General features: G+C 47.9%; 1 protein-coding gene across 2 annotated transcripts in view; it reads right to left on the reverse strand.

The window, feature by feature from the left end:
- Window positions 1–5,336: 5,336 nt before the first annotated feature.
- The window catches only part of LOC142571002 (uncharacterized), a 43,664-nt gene continuing 28,669 nt past the window's right edge, over window positions 5,337–20,331 (reverse strand). For both annotated transcript variants that reach the window (XM_075679301.1, XM_075679300.1), the window contains 2 exons: window positions 19,016–19,069; window positions 5,337–5,836 (listed from right to left, as the gene is read on the reverse strand). In XM_075679301.1, the coding sequence (XP_075535416.1) occupies window positions 5,735–5,836; window positions 19,016–19,069 (156 nt within the window). In that variant the 3' untranslated portion in view covers window positions 5,337–5,734. The remainder of the gene's footprint in view (window positions 5,837–19,015; window positions 19,070–20,331) is intronic.

The following is a 20,331-nucleotide window of genomic DNA, read 5'->3' on the forward strand; positions in this document are numbered from 1 at the left end:
CAAGATTACCAACGCAATACGTCTCATCAGACGGGTCGCCAACCGCAAGGCCGGGATGAAGGAGGAAAGCTTGATTCGGCTTGTGCACTCCTTCGTCATCAGCCACGTCACCTACGTTGCAGCCTTCCACAACTGGATGCAATGTGAAAGGAATAAAATCAACGCCCTGATACGCCGAGCTTACAAGGCGGCGCTCGGACTACTCGAGTGTACGAGCACCAACAAGCTCCTGAGCCTGGGGGTACAAAATACCCTCGACGAAATTGCGGAAGCGCAACGGACCGCCCAGCTGGAGCGGCTCTCTATGACCGAAGCCGGCAGGCGCATACTTCAATACTTGGGCTTCACGCCCGGAGCGAAAGCGGCGAGTAGCGACGTTTCTGTCCCGGACGGAACCCGGCGCCGGATTCGGGTGGACCTCATCCCGAGAAACATGAACCCGAGTACAACAAGGAGAGAAGAGCGGCGAGGGCCAAGGCCCTCATCGACTTTCACGCCAAGGACGAGCACGCAAGGTTCGTGGATGCGGCAGAATACCAGGGAGACTGCGCGGCGTTCGTAGCTACCGTCATCGAGGCGTCATCCGGCGCGACGAGGGCAGCGGCGAGCTTACGGGTCCGCGCGGCGTGTCAGGCGGAGGAGGTGGCCATTGCCCTGGCCATTGCCGACCCCGGGTGTCAGACGGTGTTGTGCGATTCCCGAAGTGCAGTGCGGAATTATGCAAAGGGCAAAGTGTGTGGTAAGGTTGTGCGCGTTCTGTGCTCGGCTGACCTGCAACGACAGAATCGGTGTGTTAGAATCAAGTGGTTCCCGGCGCACGCGGGCAACGATGCGTCCGAGAAGCACGATAACCACAACGAGACGGCACACGCAGTGGCGCGAGCGCTAACCAATCGCGCCGCTGCAACCGACCGTCCAACGTGGTGTAGTGCCAAGGACCGCATTACGACGTTCAACGAACTTACCCAGTTCCACCGCCTGGCTCGAAGGACTTTCCCACCCCCGCACTCGGGGCTGAGCCGAGCGGAGGCGGTGCTGTTCAGACAATTGCAAACTGGTTCTTTACCCACCCTAGTATTAATGACTCATCTATACCCTAAATTATATGTGAGTGATGTGTGCCGCGTGTGCCAGCGGGAGAGGGCCACCCTGACGCACATCCTATGGGATTGCACCAAGTTCCCCAATGAGGCTTCGATAAGTACAACGATTCCTCCGCGACTCGCGGCTGCGGCGGAATGCTACGACCACGAAAGCCAAACCTGGGCCGTCCAGCAGGTCTCGGCGGCTCTTGAAAGACAAAGGCCGAGCGAAACCGACGAAACGTTGCCCCACAGGGCGACCAACCGCGGGAGTAACACGCGCTGGAGTTGAGTAGAGACCACCCGCTGAGAAGACGTCAGGGCCCGCGTCACGGCGCCATTTAGTCATGGTGTCGTTCTGCAGGCGACTACATGAAGTTCTCTCTCTCTTACGTGGGCCGTGTCGCGCTGAACTTAGGAAACCGCCGTTGCGCACTCCAAAACAAATCTTAACTTCAATTCGTTCTTAAATTACAAACCACGCATATTATTCGCTCCTAATAAAGAAAAGTCAACAATGTAATGTAAACGTTTTCTTCAATAAAATAAAAGAATTATGCAGTGTGTGCCACGAAACCTGGCAGTAAGCAACCCTGGGCGTCGCACCAGTCGCATTGTTGTAATCAGAATCATGTGAAATGGGCCCCCTAAAAGTCTAATTGCTACTCTTGCGACTGCACCGATTTTTATCGTTCCAGTCAGAACATGCCAAACTGCCTTTAGGCGTGCGATGCTCTAACCAATTGAGCTAACGCGTCGCGGTTTCGTCATACGGTTTTTGGGGTATTTATGTGTTACTACTAGAACTAACCTTGGGAGTGTCAGCCAGCGTCACTACTTACATACCTTGGCGGCGGATGTGGAACATCCTTTCGGCCTCAGGTGTCACGAGTACGTGATCTTTCTGGGTGAAGATGTCTTCTGGGTGAAGAAATTATAAAACAAGCCCTCTTTGATCAACACTTTCGCTCGTTTAAGAGCCAAGCATCTCTTGAGCCCCATTTGTTCACGGTAATTATGAAAATGTATGATCACAGGGCACTCATTTTGTTTCTTTTTGTAATATCATTCAGTAGTAGTAACAGTTAAGCGAAATCTTGCTTTGAAAATATCTGTCTTTATTCCACTAAAGAGAGCGTCTGAAGTTTCAGTGGCTTCATCATTTAGGGCTTAAATTAGCAAGTTAAGCATTCGTCGCCATTGCTTACATTTCGGCCGAGGTGGGGAATCCCGCCGTGGCTTACGTAGTTATTTGCTGCTGGCAAATCAAGCTCAGGACAGCTGGGCATGCCTTTTTTGGTAGAATTCCCGGGCCGCCTCCGCGTACGCAGCTGTGTCCGTGTAGTGCATATTGTACACATGTTATTGGAGTACGTCGATTGAATTTGTTGTGCGCGCGCTTTTGCCTCGCTCACGCGGTGCGCTCGCAAAGGAATTCGGTCGTGGTCACAGACTCACGGGAGACGTGTCGCATGTTTCTCAAGGGGCACGTAACAGCGGCTAGCCTCGCAGTTATCCCCAAATTCTTCAACAACTGTCATAGCCTACTTCGGTGTCCGGACCATGCGGCGTACAGGAGAACGAACAGGCTAACGCCTTAGCTAGAGGGTCTACTAACAGAGCCATGACGTGCTCTTGTGTTCTCAACCATTCGCACTGTCCCTCATAAAATCCCATCAATTTAATTGTCAAAGAATTCCTTGCTTATGAGCGCAGAGTCCACAGAAAATATCCCCCGCCACACCTACAAAGTTGTGGGGAAGAGGACATCGATTGGCACAAAATACATACCGGGGCGTATCGCCATGTAAAATTGGTCAACGCCATGAATTCCACTCGCTTTAGGGCCACCTGTCCTAGGTGCGGTTGCATACTTACCTTAATATAACTAACCGGGGAGTGGACAAGGCGCCCTCTTAGGCTAAATAACGTTGATGCAATAAAGAAGTGGGAGGCACAGCTCGCCTGCTTCGCTCTGGCAAGAAAAGCTCCTTAATTAACCATGTCAGACAGGTGACAGAGGTAAGGAGGGCCCTGCCACCTGTCTGACATGGTGGCAGGGCCCTCCACACCTGGAACGAATCGTATGCGTCTAAGCGCCGCACGAGTGCAGCTGCTTTCGCCAGGGTAATATCAGTGTTCTGGCTGCCTCACAGAAACACGAAACGAGTCTACCGGGGCGAAAATAGTGAGCCAAGTGGGTGCGCGCTTGCGCGTTTCTTGTAGGCTCAAATCGCCATTCCTCACGAGGTGCGGCATATGCAAGGCGCGCAAGCACCAGCTTTCACGCGCCGGCAAGGGTACGTGTAGTTTGGCCTTAAGGGTTTCGATGTGGTGGTGGAGCGCAGGGGCAACACTGCCCTTCTCTTCTCCCTTCACGCTTTCCCGCTGGCGCGGCTAACGGAGAGGTTGCACATAGGGCTTCTTGGTACGCTATACTTGAATACCTGCAATTGCTTCGATCTAAGTCTTCCTTCTCTTGAATGTATCAGAGAGAATTATAAAGAAATGCAGTGAGAATAGCTGTGACCCAGTCCGGTTGGCTGCCACAGAGTAGGAGGAGGGGGCGGTGTTAGGATAAGGAAAAAGAAGAGCCACTTCGTAAATGCCTGCGAGTTAATGTCCCCTCATGTATTTAGCCATAAGCGCTCTTATATTTCGGTTGCCTTCAAGATGATCATTGGATCTTTGGTGGCCTTATTCAGAAAAGACATATTCAGCCAATGTGCAAGAGTCTTTACATCCGAGCACATCCTGCTGTCTAAGTAGCTGTATACGATATGCATATCGTTGTCCGTCGGAGGATAGACCGGTGCTCAAAATGCTTTGTGTAGTTTCGTCACATCCGCAAGAACTGCATGCGGTTAGGAGTGCCATACTATGGGGAAAGAATAACTGCTTGTAAAGGCAACATAACAAACTTGTTTTGCGAAGGGATAGTTTTTCTGTGTTCTGGGATAGTTTTTCATGTAATTTCTCACGTAATTCGTAGAATACACAATCGGGAGTACGTGAAATCCGCCAATATTATTTGTCGAAGTGTGCGACGACGAGCATATAAGGAAAGTCTCCGCGTTGCATCGGTTCTCCACCGGTGTTGTAGACGCACTCTGATCGTGTTGCTGAGGCGACTTTTACATAAATGTTCAGCCATGTGATCTCAGTAACGATGATAGAAGAGGGCAATAAATCATACCTTCACGTATCAAACCGAAGCTCATTAGTGCAACCGGAAATGCTATTGATTTGCTTTTTCTTTTGAGCAAGAGCAACATTTAATTTCGGATATTCTCCAATTGCAGCAGTGCATTTACACGACGACGACATAGCGGAAACTGGTAAGCGGTTCAATTCTTGGGGAGGCACTCAATAGCGACCACTGCATATTCGACGGTGATATTTTCTATGTTTTCTCAGGTATTTAGGCTTGATTCAAATTCATGCGCTTGCACGTTCTACTGCGAAGTCCACTAGTTGAAAACAACACCGAATTGGCGTTTCAGGACTGATTACAGCTGAATGGTGGCCGAGTGCCCGGGTCAATAAATTTGCACCAATACAAGTCTACCTAACACGTCACATCAAATTCCTTTTTTTTATGGAGTTGATGATCCGTTAAAGTACATGTTGGTTTGAATAATGTCTAGGTGTCACCTCTAAGAGCGGTCCATACTGTGCATTGGCGCACCCACTTTGCAAGGTGATACGCAACGAGGTTGAGCCTCGTTAGCAGCTTGGGGCATGCAACAAAGAACTGAAACAACGGCGATAACGTGCTCTCCAGAAAAAAATACAGAACATCTTTGTTAAGGGGCCCTGTCAACAAACAGGTTTCTTGTGCTCGTTGGAGCGTATATTGTCCAGAGTTAAACATGGTCTTCAATATTGCGAAAATGATGGTGGCGCTCCTTGATGCGCGCAATTTTAAATTTCGTCTTGCGTGCTGAGTTCTGTAGATTTCCTTCCGCGAGAAATACTGCGCTTTCTTTGGGGCATAGCAAATATTCTTTGCGACCTGTTGTGTTTCGCGTTGGCATTGACTATCACAAACGGGCTTCTCTCTACTGTCATATTCGCCATCGATGATCCACGAGGACACTTTCACATTTATGTAAAGTCACACGAAGCGTGACTCCACAGAGGCCTGGGACTTGTATGACAGCTGACACGTCTCACAGTGGGCGTTGATAGTATGGGAGGACAGTCACTCTCAATGAGGGCGTTCCAACAATTTATTCAATATTAGGTACCACCACTGGCGGGCTAATCGGCACGCCCTTATAACAGGGCAGACAATAGCTTTACTCTAAGGCTGCTCTGTTTTCTTATGGCTGTCGCCGCACCACTAAATTACTATCTGCCCACAACTTTGTGACCAGCGCTCAACAACACTCAGTAGTACTCGTGTTCAATTCGTGTTACGAATAAGAAAGAGAATATCGGTTGTTAAGTGGCACCAAAAAGTTAGTACTGCTCATAACAGTCGCATGCGAGTTAGTATGTCTAATTTTGGTGATGACGGCTGCATGTCAAACTCACAGTACCTTCAGTATACTGTGCTATGAATGAAGGCACAGAGGAGTGATTATTTGGTTACAAGGAAAAGAGATATCATTATGTAAATGTTCTTGCTGCGTGTGCCCCACTGTGCCCTACCGGATGGAGTGACCCAAGCTGAAAGTATTAACAAGGTAGCGCAAGCTTGCTTGGAACACAGAGGCATCCGTAGGCAGCATGTCACCTCTGAGACACATCTAGAAAGAAGAAGGCGAGAAACATTTAGGAAAACATTAAAGCTTTAGGTAAATAAAAATAAAGTAGACACTCCATTAATTACCCATTCGGGCATGGGCGCGCACCATACGTCATTAACGTAGCATGGGAAGCAAACGTCACCAAGATCTATTAAGGTAAGTTTATTTCACTCCGTTCACTTCTCAAAGCAGTTTCCAACATCATCGCTAATGGAGAAAGCATTCATTCGTTATGGTAAATGGATGGGATAATAAACATAATTAGTGTACCGCAGCCCTTAGTCTACAAAAGAACGACAATATTTGCGTCATGAAGATAGTGTATGGTGACGTATGAGAAGAGCCCAGGCATGTTCTCTTGAGGAGCCGTATAAAGTCAATCTGTAGTCAGAAGCCAGTGGCAGCGTGTAGCGCGCATTGTGTAATGCGCATTGTAAGCTGAAGTTTCTTAATGGCAGTGTAAAAGGGAACCTCTTGGAAGTCTGCCGCTTCGGCTAATTGCGACAGCCCTGATTAATTGCTAATGAGTAACTTCGTACGGTGACGGCAAAACTTGACGTGGCAAGCAACCTCTTCGCAGCATACAGTTTCATAGTTTTATGATTCCCCCTTCTGAGTGTTTCTTCGTCAGTGCACGGACGATGGCCAGGTATCTAAGCATTTACTTTTGAGAGCCTTGGGAAACACATCTTACTGTGACCAAGGGCGCCACGAGCGTAGCCCGTGCACAACAGCTTAGGCGAACGCGCGTTGTACGTGCAGAAAGTACATTCCTTTCTTTCTGCAAGCAAGCACGTGTTTCTGAAAGTACTCAGAACTATCTGTTCCGAACATTTCCTCGTATGTGGTTAGCGCCACAAAAATTGCAAACTGAAATAGCGCCGATCCTGATGCGATATACTCAAGAGAAAAAAATATCAAAAGCTAGTGGATAAAACCTGTTAAATAGACGCACTTATCTGGCGACCGACGTGCCACACTTCACCTGTATTGAACTTTGGGCATGAGTCTCGTAGAGTTCCTCGCGGCTGTTTCTTTATGAACCCATAATGTTATGAACATAGAAACTGTTTCGCGGATTCCTGGCGACGTCGCTTTTTTTTCTTATAGAAATAATCATACTTTCGAATAACCAATTTGCAACGGGAATGCTTATGCTGGTAGGATGCACAAGTTGTGACTGTAGACTCGCATAAGCTAAGCGACGTCATCGGGCACAAAAACTGAGAGAAATAAGGAACCTATGATGATTATGGAATAAAAAGGACAAAAACACCTGAAAAAGTGAAATTGACTTGATAACCAAGTAGTATAGGAACTTATACGTTCAAATGCAGACACCAAGACTCGTCAATGGAGATGGCGGTGGCATAGCCAGAGACGTTTAGCGAAAAACTTACATAAAAGCAGCAGAAATGAGTGAGCGTGCATCCCGAGAATTCCAGACTTTGTATTGCTTTAATATTTTTGGGATGGCGCTTAGAAAAAGTGATTTTAGTCAAGAAAAAAGCTTTACTTAGAACTTGGAGCATGTCGTGTTGTTTCCTCTTGTGTCGTCATCTTTGTCGTACTATAAGACAATGATGCATATGCACAAGCTTGCTCAACTTTCAGTTCTTGTAAAATAACTCAGCTGTTCATCATTAATTCTCAATCTGAATTGTCTAACTGTTTCTTCTATTGAAATAGTGCCAGTTGCAAACACTGTCATGGCTCATATCGAAATACCCTTCCATGCTTACTTCTGTATTAACCTGTTAGACTTACGCCCAAAAATTTCAAGGAATGAAAAATAAAATCCCGATGTAGCTGAACAAAATCCATATAAATGGTAAGAAATTGCATTTTTACTTGACGGACGTAGACACAGTGCAACTTTTCAGGCGGTATCACTTATTAACTACGCGCGCAGTTTCCTGATCTCTGATGTGAAACATTGAAACCGCACAAGTTGCTTGGCCCTATTTTACCTACTTTTTTTTCTTTCTGCCTTAGATTTCGGCGTTGTTGTAGTAAAGAACTGCTACCAGCTTGTACAGCTCATCAATGTCATTGAATAAGTCTTGCATAGGCTATGACTCCCACGACAATGTGGCGCGCCTTTGCCTTGCAATCATAATATTGTTTTTGTGTAACTTTCAATTTTCTGTGCTACTAGTGGGCGAGTTGACATGTCTGCTGCAGCCGCTCTTGCAGCTCTACTACGTGGCCAACATCGTTTTGGTCTCTTCGCCAAATGTTTTCTTGACGACAGCTCGTTGAGGATGGTCTAGGTCCACGGATGTAGTGGCTATAAAGAAGATCAAAAGGCAAGAACCCAAAGTTTGTCTACGGGACTTCTCTGCATGCGAATAGCAGTGCGGCGAAGTATATATCCCAAATTTTGGGGCTTTCGTGACATTTTCGCTGAATCATTTGTTTCAAAGTTCCGTTGAAGCGCTTCACCAAACCATTTGCTATGGGGTGGTACGGCGTGGTCGGCAGTCGTCTCAACGAAAGCAGCAGGCTTAGCTCTTTCATGAGTTGCGAGGTGCAATGTGTACCTCGGTCAGTAACTATTTCCCGTGGAATTCCAACGCGGGAAAAATCGTAAGCAACGCCTCGGCAATCATTTCCGTGTCAACGCTAGGCAAACAACTGCGTCTGGGTAACGCGTTGCGAAGTCCACCATGGTTATAATAAATACGTTACCATTAGCAGAAGTAGGGGACAGTGGTCTGATAATATCAATTGCGACCCGCTGGAAAGGAGTATTGATTATCAGCATGTTTCAAAGAAGTACACGCCCTAATAGATGTCTTGGGACAGCTCTCTGAGAAACGTCGCATGATTTCACGAACCGAATGACGACTGCTTGAACGCCAGGCCAGCGGAAGTATTCTGCGCTCATGTCGGCCGTTCTCTGCGCCTTGGTGACCAGAGAGAATTCCTTCTTGTGCAATCTTCAGGACTGATCCCCGATGGTCTCTCGGAACAACAAGCTGCTCCACTTCCCTTTTTGTAGCAGCTTTATAACGCCGTAAGAGAACATCATTGAGGAGAATAACTGAGACAGTCGCAGATAGCACGGTTTTGGTCTCGCCCAGGTTCGCGAAGCAAACACTGAGACTTCGATCATCATTCTGCAACTGCTGGAAGCCTTGTTGTAGGGGAACGTGACGCAGCAACTATAGGATTATCGGGAACTGGGCAGGTGCTTTATTTGTCGAGCGGACCACCCTTTGTACTTTCTTGTGAATGCAGTGCGATAGGATCAATCTGCGAAACTGTGGCTCCCGATAACTCGAGATAGGGGCAAACACAGTTAAGATTGCCTAACACAACAACACACAGTGGGAACTCCCTACATATTGCACGCACGGTTCTTTTAAAGAATAGATAGTCCACTTGGAATTCAGCATCGAGAAAGTGTTCTGCCGAACCATCTAATAAATAGGGAGCGCGCTTTCCCCAGTAAACTTATTGGCTGGCACAAAAGAGCGCTTTACTACGACAGTGCCGCAACCAGAATCTCGCAAAAGGGTTACCGCTTGTCCTACGAGACGGCTTTTTGCTGTCAGCATACATTCCTGTCCTAGTTTTGGCCCAACGGTGCTTTGTGCCCCGACCCAATCTTTTCAGAACGGTCGCCTACAGTGTTTATGTTTACAGCATGTGTGTGCTGTTCGCGCAGCCTGTCTTCTGGGGTTGGTCGGTCAGGTTCAGAAAGTGAACGCGAAGCCTCGTTGTGGTCCTTCGTATACTTGGTAAAGCCTTCCGGCACATTTCTAGGCTTCTTCCCTTTCCAAACGATCGCAGCATTAGTTCCGCTAGCCCTAGACCAGCATTTTGACGGCTTATGTCCTCGCTTCTTGCCTATTAATCAATGGTGCTTTGCTTGACCGCTTGATGTCTCACTGGCTTGCGTTCCACTCTTCACATACACCTTTTCATCTCGACATCTGGCCAGATTTGTTAGACTTGAGCTTCAAGGTAGTGATCCGCTGTTTCTGCCAAACTTCCAAGGTCTTTGCAACCTCGCTCCTTCAGAATGATGCAAACTTCTGCTCACATAGACGTAATAATTGCTCCGAGACAATATTGTGTCTCAGTGAGTCAGAAGTATTTTCATTTTTTTTGCCAACTCTTGCCAGTGATCAAAATAAGCAAGCAGCCTACCTACGAATTGGCGGCCTGCTTCGTCATTGTCGGGATTGGCCTCTCGAAACTTGATTGTATAGCCCTCTTCAGTATACCAGAACCTCTGGAGCAATGCTACATTAAGCTTTGCAAAGTTCGTTTCATCTTCAGCCGACGTGCGTCCGGCGACAGTGAAAGGCTCGCCCGTTAAACACAAACTCAGAGACAGGGCCAACATGTCGCTGGGCCACCCTTGGTCCGTGGCCACTCGCTCGAACCTCTTAATATATGCGTCCAGCTCATCCCGAGTTTTATTGAATTCTGGAATTAACTTCAGGTTACTTCGGAAATCTTGATTATATATTTTTCTATCACTTGGCTCGGCTGCGACTGCTTGACTTGCCTGTTGCAATTCCTGCACGCGCAGCCATGTTCTCCAGCTTGCCCCTCTAGCTCTCGTGCATGGCCCATTCTGGCAGCCTCACGCTCTTGTGCACGGTGCTCTCTTTCTCTGCTGCGCTCCTCATCCATCCACTGTTGGACTGCCGTTGCTACGAATCCCAACTCGTTATCGATGCCTATCAGTTTTTCGGCATCAATCCTTAAGCACCGCACGTGACCAAAGTGAGACTTTCAAAGGTGTTACGAGAGTTTGTTCCTGTCCTGGAGGCCAGATAATGTATAGTAATAAGGTGGACAGTCACGATTGTTGACGTGAGGTGCGGGGAGGTAGGACTCGAGGTGATAGTCGGACGGATTGCGCCGGTGGACCTATAATGAACAACACTGCACTAATACAGAGCGTGAAATCTAGCACGAATTAAGGCTTTCCTCCTAATGCGGTCCGGGACACCACGACGCCGGCACACTGTTCAGTTCCCGTACTTCGCCCACTAACACGCGAAGTCCGGGCGTCGCGGCATACAGTCCTACTGAGTGCGCTCACGTGTGAGCGTAATCGTCGCTGGCCCGCCTTACGCGGCAGAGACGGCTCGGGTTGCGTAGGCTGTGACAGTGGCACGGCGACAACTGCTGGGGTAGTGGCTCAGGACCCCTGGCAGTGCCGGAACTCCGAGAGCACAGGAACACTGGGACCGGCCAGGCACAGGACACGGCGGACTTTGTCTCGATGGCCCGTCACGAGGCTGCCCAGGGGTATATCCCGGGTAGGCCTCTACGGACACGTTGTTCGGACCTCCTCGGCTAATCTCATCAACCGTCCATATCACAGACATACACCGTCTTGGACGGTCGAGGTGCATAAAACTCATTTTTGAGGGAGAGACCTTACCAACACATGTAAAAGTGGGTTATGTGCGCCATCCTGTCCGTCCATACATCCCTAGGCCCTTGCAGTGCCGTAAATGCCAGAAAATCGGGCATGTAAGTGCTGTGTGCGTGAACAAGATGACATGTCCGCGCTGTGGTGGTGATCACGATCAGTTGACGTGTGCTGGCTCTGACTTGAAGTGCCCTAACTGCGATGGGCCACACGAGGCAACGTCGAAGGACTGTCCAAAATTAAAGAATGAAATGTCCGTGCTAAGGAAAATGGTACGAGATCGATCTACACACAGAGAAGCTGCTACCAAGGTCCACCGTCGCCAGAGGCGCTCACGCAATCGCAGAAGGAGATCAGCATCGACAACAGGACAACCTGTACTCCAGGAAAAGTCGTCGCGCGCTCATGCTAGTCCTCAAACGTCACAGGCACCTATAACCACGTCTACTCTTCTAAACACCAAGGACACTGCAATATGGCCTTCCCTGCCATCTCGGAGTACAGAAGTGCAGCCGGAACGCCAGCGTGACCATGAACCTTCATCGTCGGATAGGCAAATCAAGGCAATGCTTGCACAGTTGATTCGTTCCTTGCGAATGCTGCTCATCGGAGTTAAGACGCCCGTTGCCAAGGCTGCGGTGCAAATTCTCGACGCACTAGAGCCAGTGCTTGCTGCTGTATAAAGGCTAGTAAACGCCATGGCATCATCAACTTCAAGGTTGTCACTACAGGAAAGGATAAGCGGTTCCGTAATATTCCAGTGGAACGCACGAGGTCTACGGGGTCGCCTGGGAGATTTTAAACAGAGAGTGCTCAAGCATCGGTTTCCAGTTATCGTCATATGCGAGCCGAATATGACATCGCCATTTAGACTCTCTGGCTATGAACAATTCGCGTCTGGGACAAGTGGAAATACTAGCAAAGTTTTACTATGTGTGCGATGTGACCTCACGTATTCGCTAAACCAAGTTCCGGTGCATAACAGCAACGAGTACATCTCTATAACACTGAAGCTAAAGCGCCGGATAATCTCGATCATCGGTGGCTATATTCCTCCCAGGGGAAGATTTGACTCTGGACACCTGAAACTTGTTCTTGACTCTTGCCAAGGACCTCATATTATTGTAGGCGATTTCAACGCGCACCACCATCTTTGGGGTAGTAGCATCACAAACCTTCGAGGAAGACAACTTCTTAACTTTACAAGCAGCAATGATCTTGAGATCCTGAACGATGGCTCACCAACATTTCTTCGTGGCACGACGTACAGCAGCTGTCTCGATTTAGCTATCGCTTCACGATGCCTTTCGTCTTCTGCTGCCTGGTGCACAGATGCTGAAACGTATGGCAGTGATCACCTACCTACTTATGTACAACTGAGGTGGTTTACAAGACTTCCAAGTTCTCATACGCGTCGCACTGACTGGGATGCGTTTCAGAACAAGTTAGAAGAATCTTGCAACTGTGCAATTTCACCGAAAGAGATTGAAGCGCGGATTAGAGCAGCAATGCACGCAACAACACGCATCATCGAAACTTCAAATTCAAGAACATCCGTTGACGTTATATATGAAGAGCTGCGGGCAGTCCGACGTCGCGCCGAGAGGAAATACAGGCGAACTAAATTGATATCAGACTTGAGGACGTCACGCCGTGTGCAAAAGAAAATTCAAAGATACTTAGACAAGCTCGACAGACAACGTTGGAGGTCATTTTGCACCAGCCTGGACCCAAGAAAACCGTTGTCCACAATATGGCATGTTGTACGAGCACTGCCATCTCCTCCACAACAGCTACGTCCCTTCCGAGCTTTGGCTATCATCCAGACGCGCAGTGAGAAGGAAATCGCGGAAGATTTCTGTATACACCTCTCTGGATCTACAACATCGATAGCTTCAGTGCTCAGGTGTGCTCCTCCAACAATGGACGATCGCCTCGACCTCCCATTCACACTGCAAGAGCTACGTGCAGCGATTTCCTCCTCAAGACACTCAAGTGCGCCTGGTCCTGATGGCATTACCTATTCTACCTTGCGACATCTAGGCCCTCGAGCGACTGAAGAGCTCCTGGCTTTATACAATCTCTCGTGGTCCTCGGGAACTGTGCCTGCGCATTAGAAGACAAGCAAAATTGTGGCATTATTGAAGCCAGGGAAGACACCCCACGCTATGCTTTCCTACAGACCTGTGGCGCTGGCCAGTTGCATAGGTAAAACCATGGAACGCATGGTTTTGACGCGCCTGGAGTGGTTTTTGGAGAAGCGCAATATATATCCAGACGCAATGACAGGTTTCCGAAAGGGTAGGTCGTCATTCGACAGCGTTATTGACCTAGTAACAACTGTTGAACATCAGAAACGTCGCCGTCGATTAACGGCTGCTGTCTTTCTAGATATCAAGGGTGCTTTTGACAACGTTCTCCATGATGCAATTTTAAATGCCCTAGAAGAATGTGGCGTCGGGGGACGTATGCATCAATGGATAGCCAGTTATCTTCAAGAGAGAACGATATTCATGACAACTCCAGACGGAGAAACAAAGCACCACCCCGTCTATCGTGGAGTGCCTCAAGGAGGTGTATTGAGCCCAACCTTATTTAATATCGTTCTCATTGGACTGGTCAAAGAACACGCAGGCGCAGTCTCGGTCTCTGTGTATGCAGACGACATCTGTATATGGACCACGAGCTTAACGCGCTTACAAGTGCAAACGAAGCTGCAGCGCGCGGTGTCAATAACGTCGACATACCTAAACAGTCGCGGACTGCAGCTCTCACCGGAAAAAAGTGCAACCATGGCATTTACACGAAAGTCAATGGCCTGCTACCCCGTTATGATTGATGGGAAGATTATACCTTCAGTAACCCACTACAAGTTTTTCGGAGTCATCATCGACCGTGACTTATCTTGGTCAAAGCACCTCTCAGGATTAAGAAAAAAGCTAGACAGCTTTACTCAGATCATTCGGCATATGTCTGGAAAATCATGGGGGCCATCCAAGTCATCTCTTCTGCAGCTCTACCAGGCACTTTTTGTTGGCTACTTCCGCTACAGTGCGCCTGTACTTTCTCGGGTTAGTACAACTGCTGTACGCACACTTGAAAGTGCTCAGGCTCGCGCACTGAGAATTTGCCTAGGACTACCACGATGTGCGTCTACTTGGGGCACTATTGCAGAGGCACGTGCGTGGCCAGCTCGAGTTTATCTGCAACATGAGCCATTGCGAGTGCATCTAAGGGTACTGACTAGACACAGAAACCATCCACTCACGAACGTCACAAGCGTACGGCCTGTGTCCGCCTACTCAGAAGCCGTGTTGTCGCAGCAAGACTTATTGCCGTCGGACTTCGAACCGTATGACATACCCGAAGTTCCACTCTGGACATTGGCAAAGCCAACGGTGAGGCTCTCAATCCCTGGAATAACGAAGAAGTCGAAGATGCCGCTTGCTGGCCTCAAGCATTTCGCGCTATCATACATTACTTACATGTATGGATATTACGAACATATTTTTACAGATGGTTCTGTGACACAGACCTCTTCCGCGGCGGCCTACACTGTGCCAGGAATGGGGATCGCACAACGGTTCAAGATAGGACACAGGACGTCGTCTACAGCAGCTGAGTTGACCGGAGTTCGAGAAGCAGTTCGCTGCATACTGCAACAAAGTCTCGAGAAGTGGACAGTGTTCTGCGACTCAAAACCAGCACTGCAACTCATCAGCAATTATATGAGTGACAGAACCGCATATAGTCCCCTGGTTTATGACATCATGTATCTGCTTGCTGAGGCGTCTCATTCCGGACATACGATCGTGCTGCAGTGGATTCCTGGCCATTGTGGAATAGCTGGAAACGAACAGGCTGACGCAGAAGCAAAACAGGCACACACTGACGGAACTATTATACAAATTCATTTTTCCCGGTATGACATTAACGCCTTGCTCCATACCTCCCTTAAAACTTCTACGGCGCAACATTGGGACAACCCCGAACATCGACAAGAGCGCCTCCATAGACTTGACGCTGGATTACAATTCCGGCATCCACTTCGGTTGCGGAGAAGCCAGGAAACGCTCATTCATCGATTACGGCTGGGTGTGGCATACACCAATCGATACCTTCACAAGATTGGACAAACACGGGACCCTGAATGTAGCGTCTGTCCCACTCTCGAGACAATAGCTCACGTACTTTGCGTGTGCCCTCAATATGCGGCCGAACGAAGAAAACTCAAATCTACAGTTGACAGCTTGGACTCCCGCCCCTTTTCAGAAGAAAAGGTTTTGTGCGCGTGGAGGAGTGTTGACTGTGCCCGACGTGCCATAAAAGCACTTTTGAACTTTTTAAGTGAGACTGGTTTAGACGATCGCCTCTAGAAGCTGTGAGACGTGTAGTCAGTGCGAAATGTGTTTGCGCAAAAACTTTTTGTGGCAACATTACTTTTTGTATGGACAAGATTACTCTTAGTGTATTGCGTCTCCAGTGCGCATCCGCATATTGGCCAACGTGTATATAGTATCTCATTGTACCATATCATAATCATCCGCCACCTACCTTTCCCTGTATTTCCCACTTCCCCATTCCCCAGTGAGGAGTAGCAGGCTAGAGACACGCTCTCCAGGCCGACCTCTCCTCCTTTCTCTCCATTAAAATCTACTCCTCCTCCTCCTCGGCTCGTTAGATCCGCCGTAGTTGTTGTCGTTGTTGTTGTTGTTGTTATTGTTGTTGTTGTTATTGTTGTAGCTTGTCACATGTTTCGCTGTTCTCCACGATGGGGGATTGGCCCATGGATCCGTGCCCGCAACTTCCCGCTCGTCTTGGTATGGTATGGTATGGTATTCCTTATGCGATGGCGCACACCCACTGTGCGGGATTGGCCAACATTTGGATGAAATTAGGCAATCTTTATTAAATACTAAAATCGGTAAAGCTAACGGAAGGAAATTAACAAAAATAAGATGTTTAAGAATTCAAGACAATCTCTTTGTAGCAATTATAAATTCTTCCGCTTCCTCCTTCTTCTTCACCAACCCACGAGCCTGTCTCTTATGTTGTTGTTGTAGCCTGTGACTTGTGTGGCTCCTACCCACGGTGGAGGATTGGCCTAGAAATGTGTCTTATTTTCCCGCGTCGTGCCGCGTCTGCCGTCGTTGTCCTTCACCACAACCTATTTACACTGTTATTTTCTAACAAACTGGTATTTTATGTTGAACAAAATGTAGAACCTCTTTGTTAAGGCGCCCTACTCTGTCACCAAATGAATACGTCTGATGTACTCGTCGTCGTCCATATTGTCCAGAGTTCTGCACGGTCTCCGAGATTACCACAAGGACGGTGTAGTTAGGATTTAATATTTAGGATGTCCCCATTCGGTCTCGTACACAATACACACCCCATAACCCCTGGACGCTACGCAAGGGGAGGTGAACCAATCGCAGACACCGGTAGCGCCCTCCTCATCCGGTTGTCTATTTTCACTGCACTAGCTCCGACATACCGGTACCCTGTCCACGTCAGCCAATTAGATAAAGAAAACTTGTTAGCGTAGGGCCTGCAATTGTATTTCCAAGTGAAGAAAGGTGACTTCCTATAATGGAGCAGAGTGTTTTATCGGGCTATTCAAAAAACGATGTTGGTTACCACCCGATGCTTGTGTCCGCGGTTAAGTTTTTCCTTAGGAGGTAGGAATAAAATCAGAAAGAAATAGTTTTAGGTTATGCGGCATCACATTTCGAAGTTTCAAGGCAAAAATAGGAACATTAGACGAGCTTCCAGTATGGTTTCGCTTAAGGTTGACCTTATGATTCATTCTGACGGTATGACAAGAAGCCAACATACAGCGATACAAAGGACAACGCAAAAAAATTACTTGAGCTCTTATGATATGATTAATAAAAATTGGGCCCCCCAGTTAACCCCCTTTCTTCTCGTTCTCTCTGACGGTATGTGACATTTAAAGACTAACAAGCAATTTTGCTCTCGAAAACACTGTGCAACGTTTTCTTTGCATGATGCGCCGTGAACTTGAAAGCTCTTTTTCAAAAATTCTTGCAAATTATTCCAAATAAGATCAAGCAAACGTCATAGTGACGAATTCAACACGTAGACACCAGACGAAATCATATTGGGGCGTGAAAGCACATTATGTTTACATAAATAAAGTCCTGCAGACGAAAACAATTGAGCGCAGCTCAAATTGTACGAGTTTTAACTCATTGCTTTCATAAATACGGGAGATGCTCAAATTCGAAAAATAGCTAACATGTACACACTTCAAATCTTTCGCACCCACTTTCCGCTGACGAGAGGGGAAGCTTTGGCAAAGAAACTTTCTTGAACACAACGGTTGCTCTGTTGACGAACCAGCTGTTCGCTTAATACGCGCGTGAAGATTGCGAAAATAGTTCTGAAAAGGCTCCTGAACCACCCCTCGCCTTTGGTGAGGAAACGGAGTGCGCGAATAGCATAGGCTGCTGTGAAAATCTCAGCCAATTTTCACAGTCATGCGCGGCGCGTAGAGTTCGCAAAAGAAGCGCGAAGCCCCCTTTCTCTCAAATGATATCTTTGCAACCGAAGCCTGCCCTGGCTTACTCTCGTAATTACTTACTCTCGTAATTACGATTACTCTCGTAATATAGCAAATATCCATGCCGTAGGTGGTACTGACCAATAGCTGACACCAATCAAAAACGATGTTGGGATCAATGCGCTTCCTACTGATACTGTGTATATTTATTGACAAAGTTTATTGAACAGGCGGAAGTAAGCGAAAATCTGTTGTCGAACTTCGATAATAACGCCGTACTTCCGGAAGAACTCGACCGGAACTCGTGCTCGGCAGTGGCCGCCCGCATGGGAACTAAACTTTCGCCAACCTGCTTATCGGCGTCGTAGCCGTCGTGTCTCGCTCATTTTCACAAGGTTTGAATGCTCAAGTAGTCTCTAGCGACGCGAAACTTGACGTCACACCACAGGCATCTTTGCCAACGTGCGCTCACTGCTGGCCGCTCCTGATTGGACACCTTGGCAAATTGATTGGTAGCACTTCGAAATGCGCAAGTGTGATGTGGCTACCATCCGTCGATCAAGCTGGGGAAGGACAAAGCTCGTCCGCACCCCGTAGCACGGTGAGACTAGAGAATACGAGCACGAGCATGCATTCGCGCCTTGTTGTGCACGAAACTAACGCAGGTCATACGTACTACAGTTGCGTGCAGCCGCTGTTTGCTACAGCCACGCTGGCACGCTGCGACCGCCACGGGGTGCCGCGACGAGCCAACAGGCTGAGCGCCATGCGGCTCTTAGAGGACAACCGCGTTTGGGCGCATTTGCGCGTCGTAGGCGCCAAGATCGAGAAGTATTAGCATCTACGTTAACATCCAAAATCAAATTTCAAGAGCGCGCCACGGTGACGTTCGGTGAGCGCTGTAAGCACGTCCCCCTCCACCGTAGCCTTCCCAGTGCAAGACATTGAACAAGGAGCGGAAGCACCACGAAGGGCGCGTTTGATTGGCGATAACTATTATTGCGTCCATTGAATAACTAGATTGCGTTATTCCCCAAGCACTTACGTCCACGTTTTTATCACGCCATTCATGTTGTTATCAAGTACTTCGAGCGTCATCCACGTTTTATTCCCCCCCAACCAAACAACCACGGTGGTATAAAAGGAAAATGGCCGCCGCCACCGTTGAGATCAAATGCTTGGGCAACACTAAAAATTTTACTTTGACTACGCGAAGCCAGGCGAGAAAGTAGAAAATGATTTTTTTTCTTACGTTGAAATGTTGCATCATTGATGAGAACTCTTCTTTATTGAAGGCGAAAGCTTCCTGCAAAGTACAAATGATGTAGACAGCATATACCTTCCTCTCTTTCCCTCATGTACTACCGTAAGGAATTGATATCTAGCCTCGATCTCCACTGGTATCATCATCATCATCAGCCTGGTTACGCCCATTGCAGGGCAAAGGCCTCTCCCATGCTTCTCCAACTACCCCGGTCATGTACTAATTGTGGCCATGTTGCCCCTGCAAACGTCTTAATGTCATCCACCCACCTAACTTTCTGCCGCCCCCTGCTACGCTTCCCTTCCCTTCGAATCCAGTCCGTAACCCTTAATGACCATCGGTTATCTTCCCTCCTCATTACATGTCCGGCCCATGCCCCCCCCCCCCCCACATTTCTTTTTCTTGATTTCAACTAAGATGTCATTTACCCGCGTTTGTTCCCTCACCCAATCTGCTCTTTTCCTATCCCTTAACGTTACATCCATCATTCTTCTTTCCATAGCGCGTTGCGTCGTCCTCAATTTCAGCAGAACCCTTTTCGTAAGCCTCCAGGTTTCTGCCCCGCACGTGAGTACTGGTAAGACACAGCTTTTATACACTTTTCTCTTGAGAGATAATGGCAACCTGCTGTTCATGATCTGAGAATGCCTGCAAAACGCACCCCAGCCCATTCTTATTCTTCCGATTATTCCAGTCTCATGATCCGGATCCGCCGTCATTACCTCTCCTAAGTAGATGTATTCCCTTACCACTTCCGGTGCCTTGCTACCTATCGTAAACTGCTGTTCTCTTCCGAGACTGTTAAACATTACTTTAGTTTTCTGCAAATTAATTTTCAGACCCACCACTCTGCTTTGCCTCTCCAAGTCAGTGAGCATGCATTGCAATTAGTCCCCTGAGTTACTAAGCAAGGCAATATCATCAGCGAATCGCAAGTTGCTAAGGTATTCTCCATCAACTATTATCCCCAATTCTTCCCACTCCAGGACTCTGAATACCTCCTGTTAAGATGTTGTGAATAGCATTGGAGAGATCGTATCTCCCTGTCTGAAGCCTTTCTTTATTGGGATTTTGTTGCTTTCTTTATGGAGGACTACGGTGGCTGTGGAGCTGCTATAGATATCTTCCAGTATTTTTAAATATGGCTCATCTACACCCTGATTCCGTAATGCCTCCATGACTGCTGAGGTTTCGACTGAATCAAACGCTTTTACGTAATCAATGAAGGCTATACATAAGGGTAGGTTATATTCCGCACATTTCTCTATCACCTGATTGATAGTGTGAATATGTTCTATTGTTGA

This window comes from Dermacentor variabilis, chromosome 2 (genome assembly GCF_050947875.1).
Source record: "Dermacentor variabilis isolate Ectoservices chromosome 2, ASM5094787v1, whole genome shotgun sequence".
Classification (NCBI taxonomy): Eukaryota; Metazoa; Arthropoda; class Arachnida; order Ixodida; family Ixodidae; genus Dermacentor; species Dermacentor variabilis.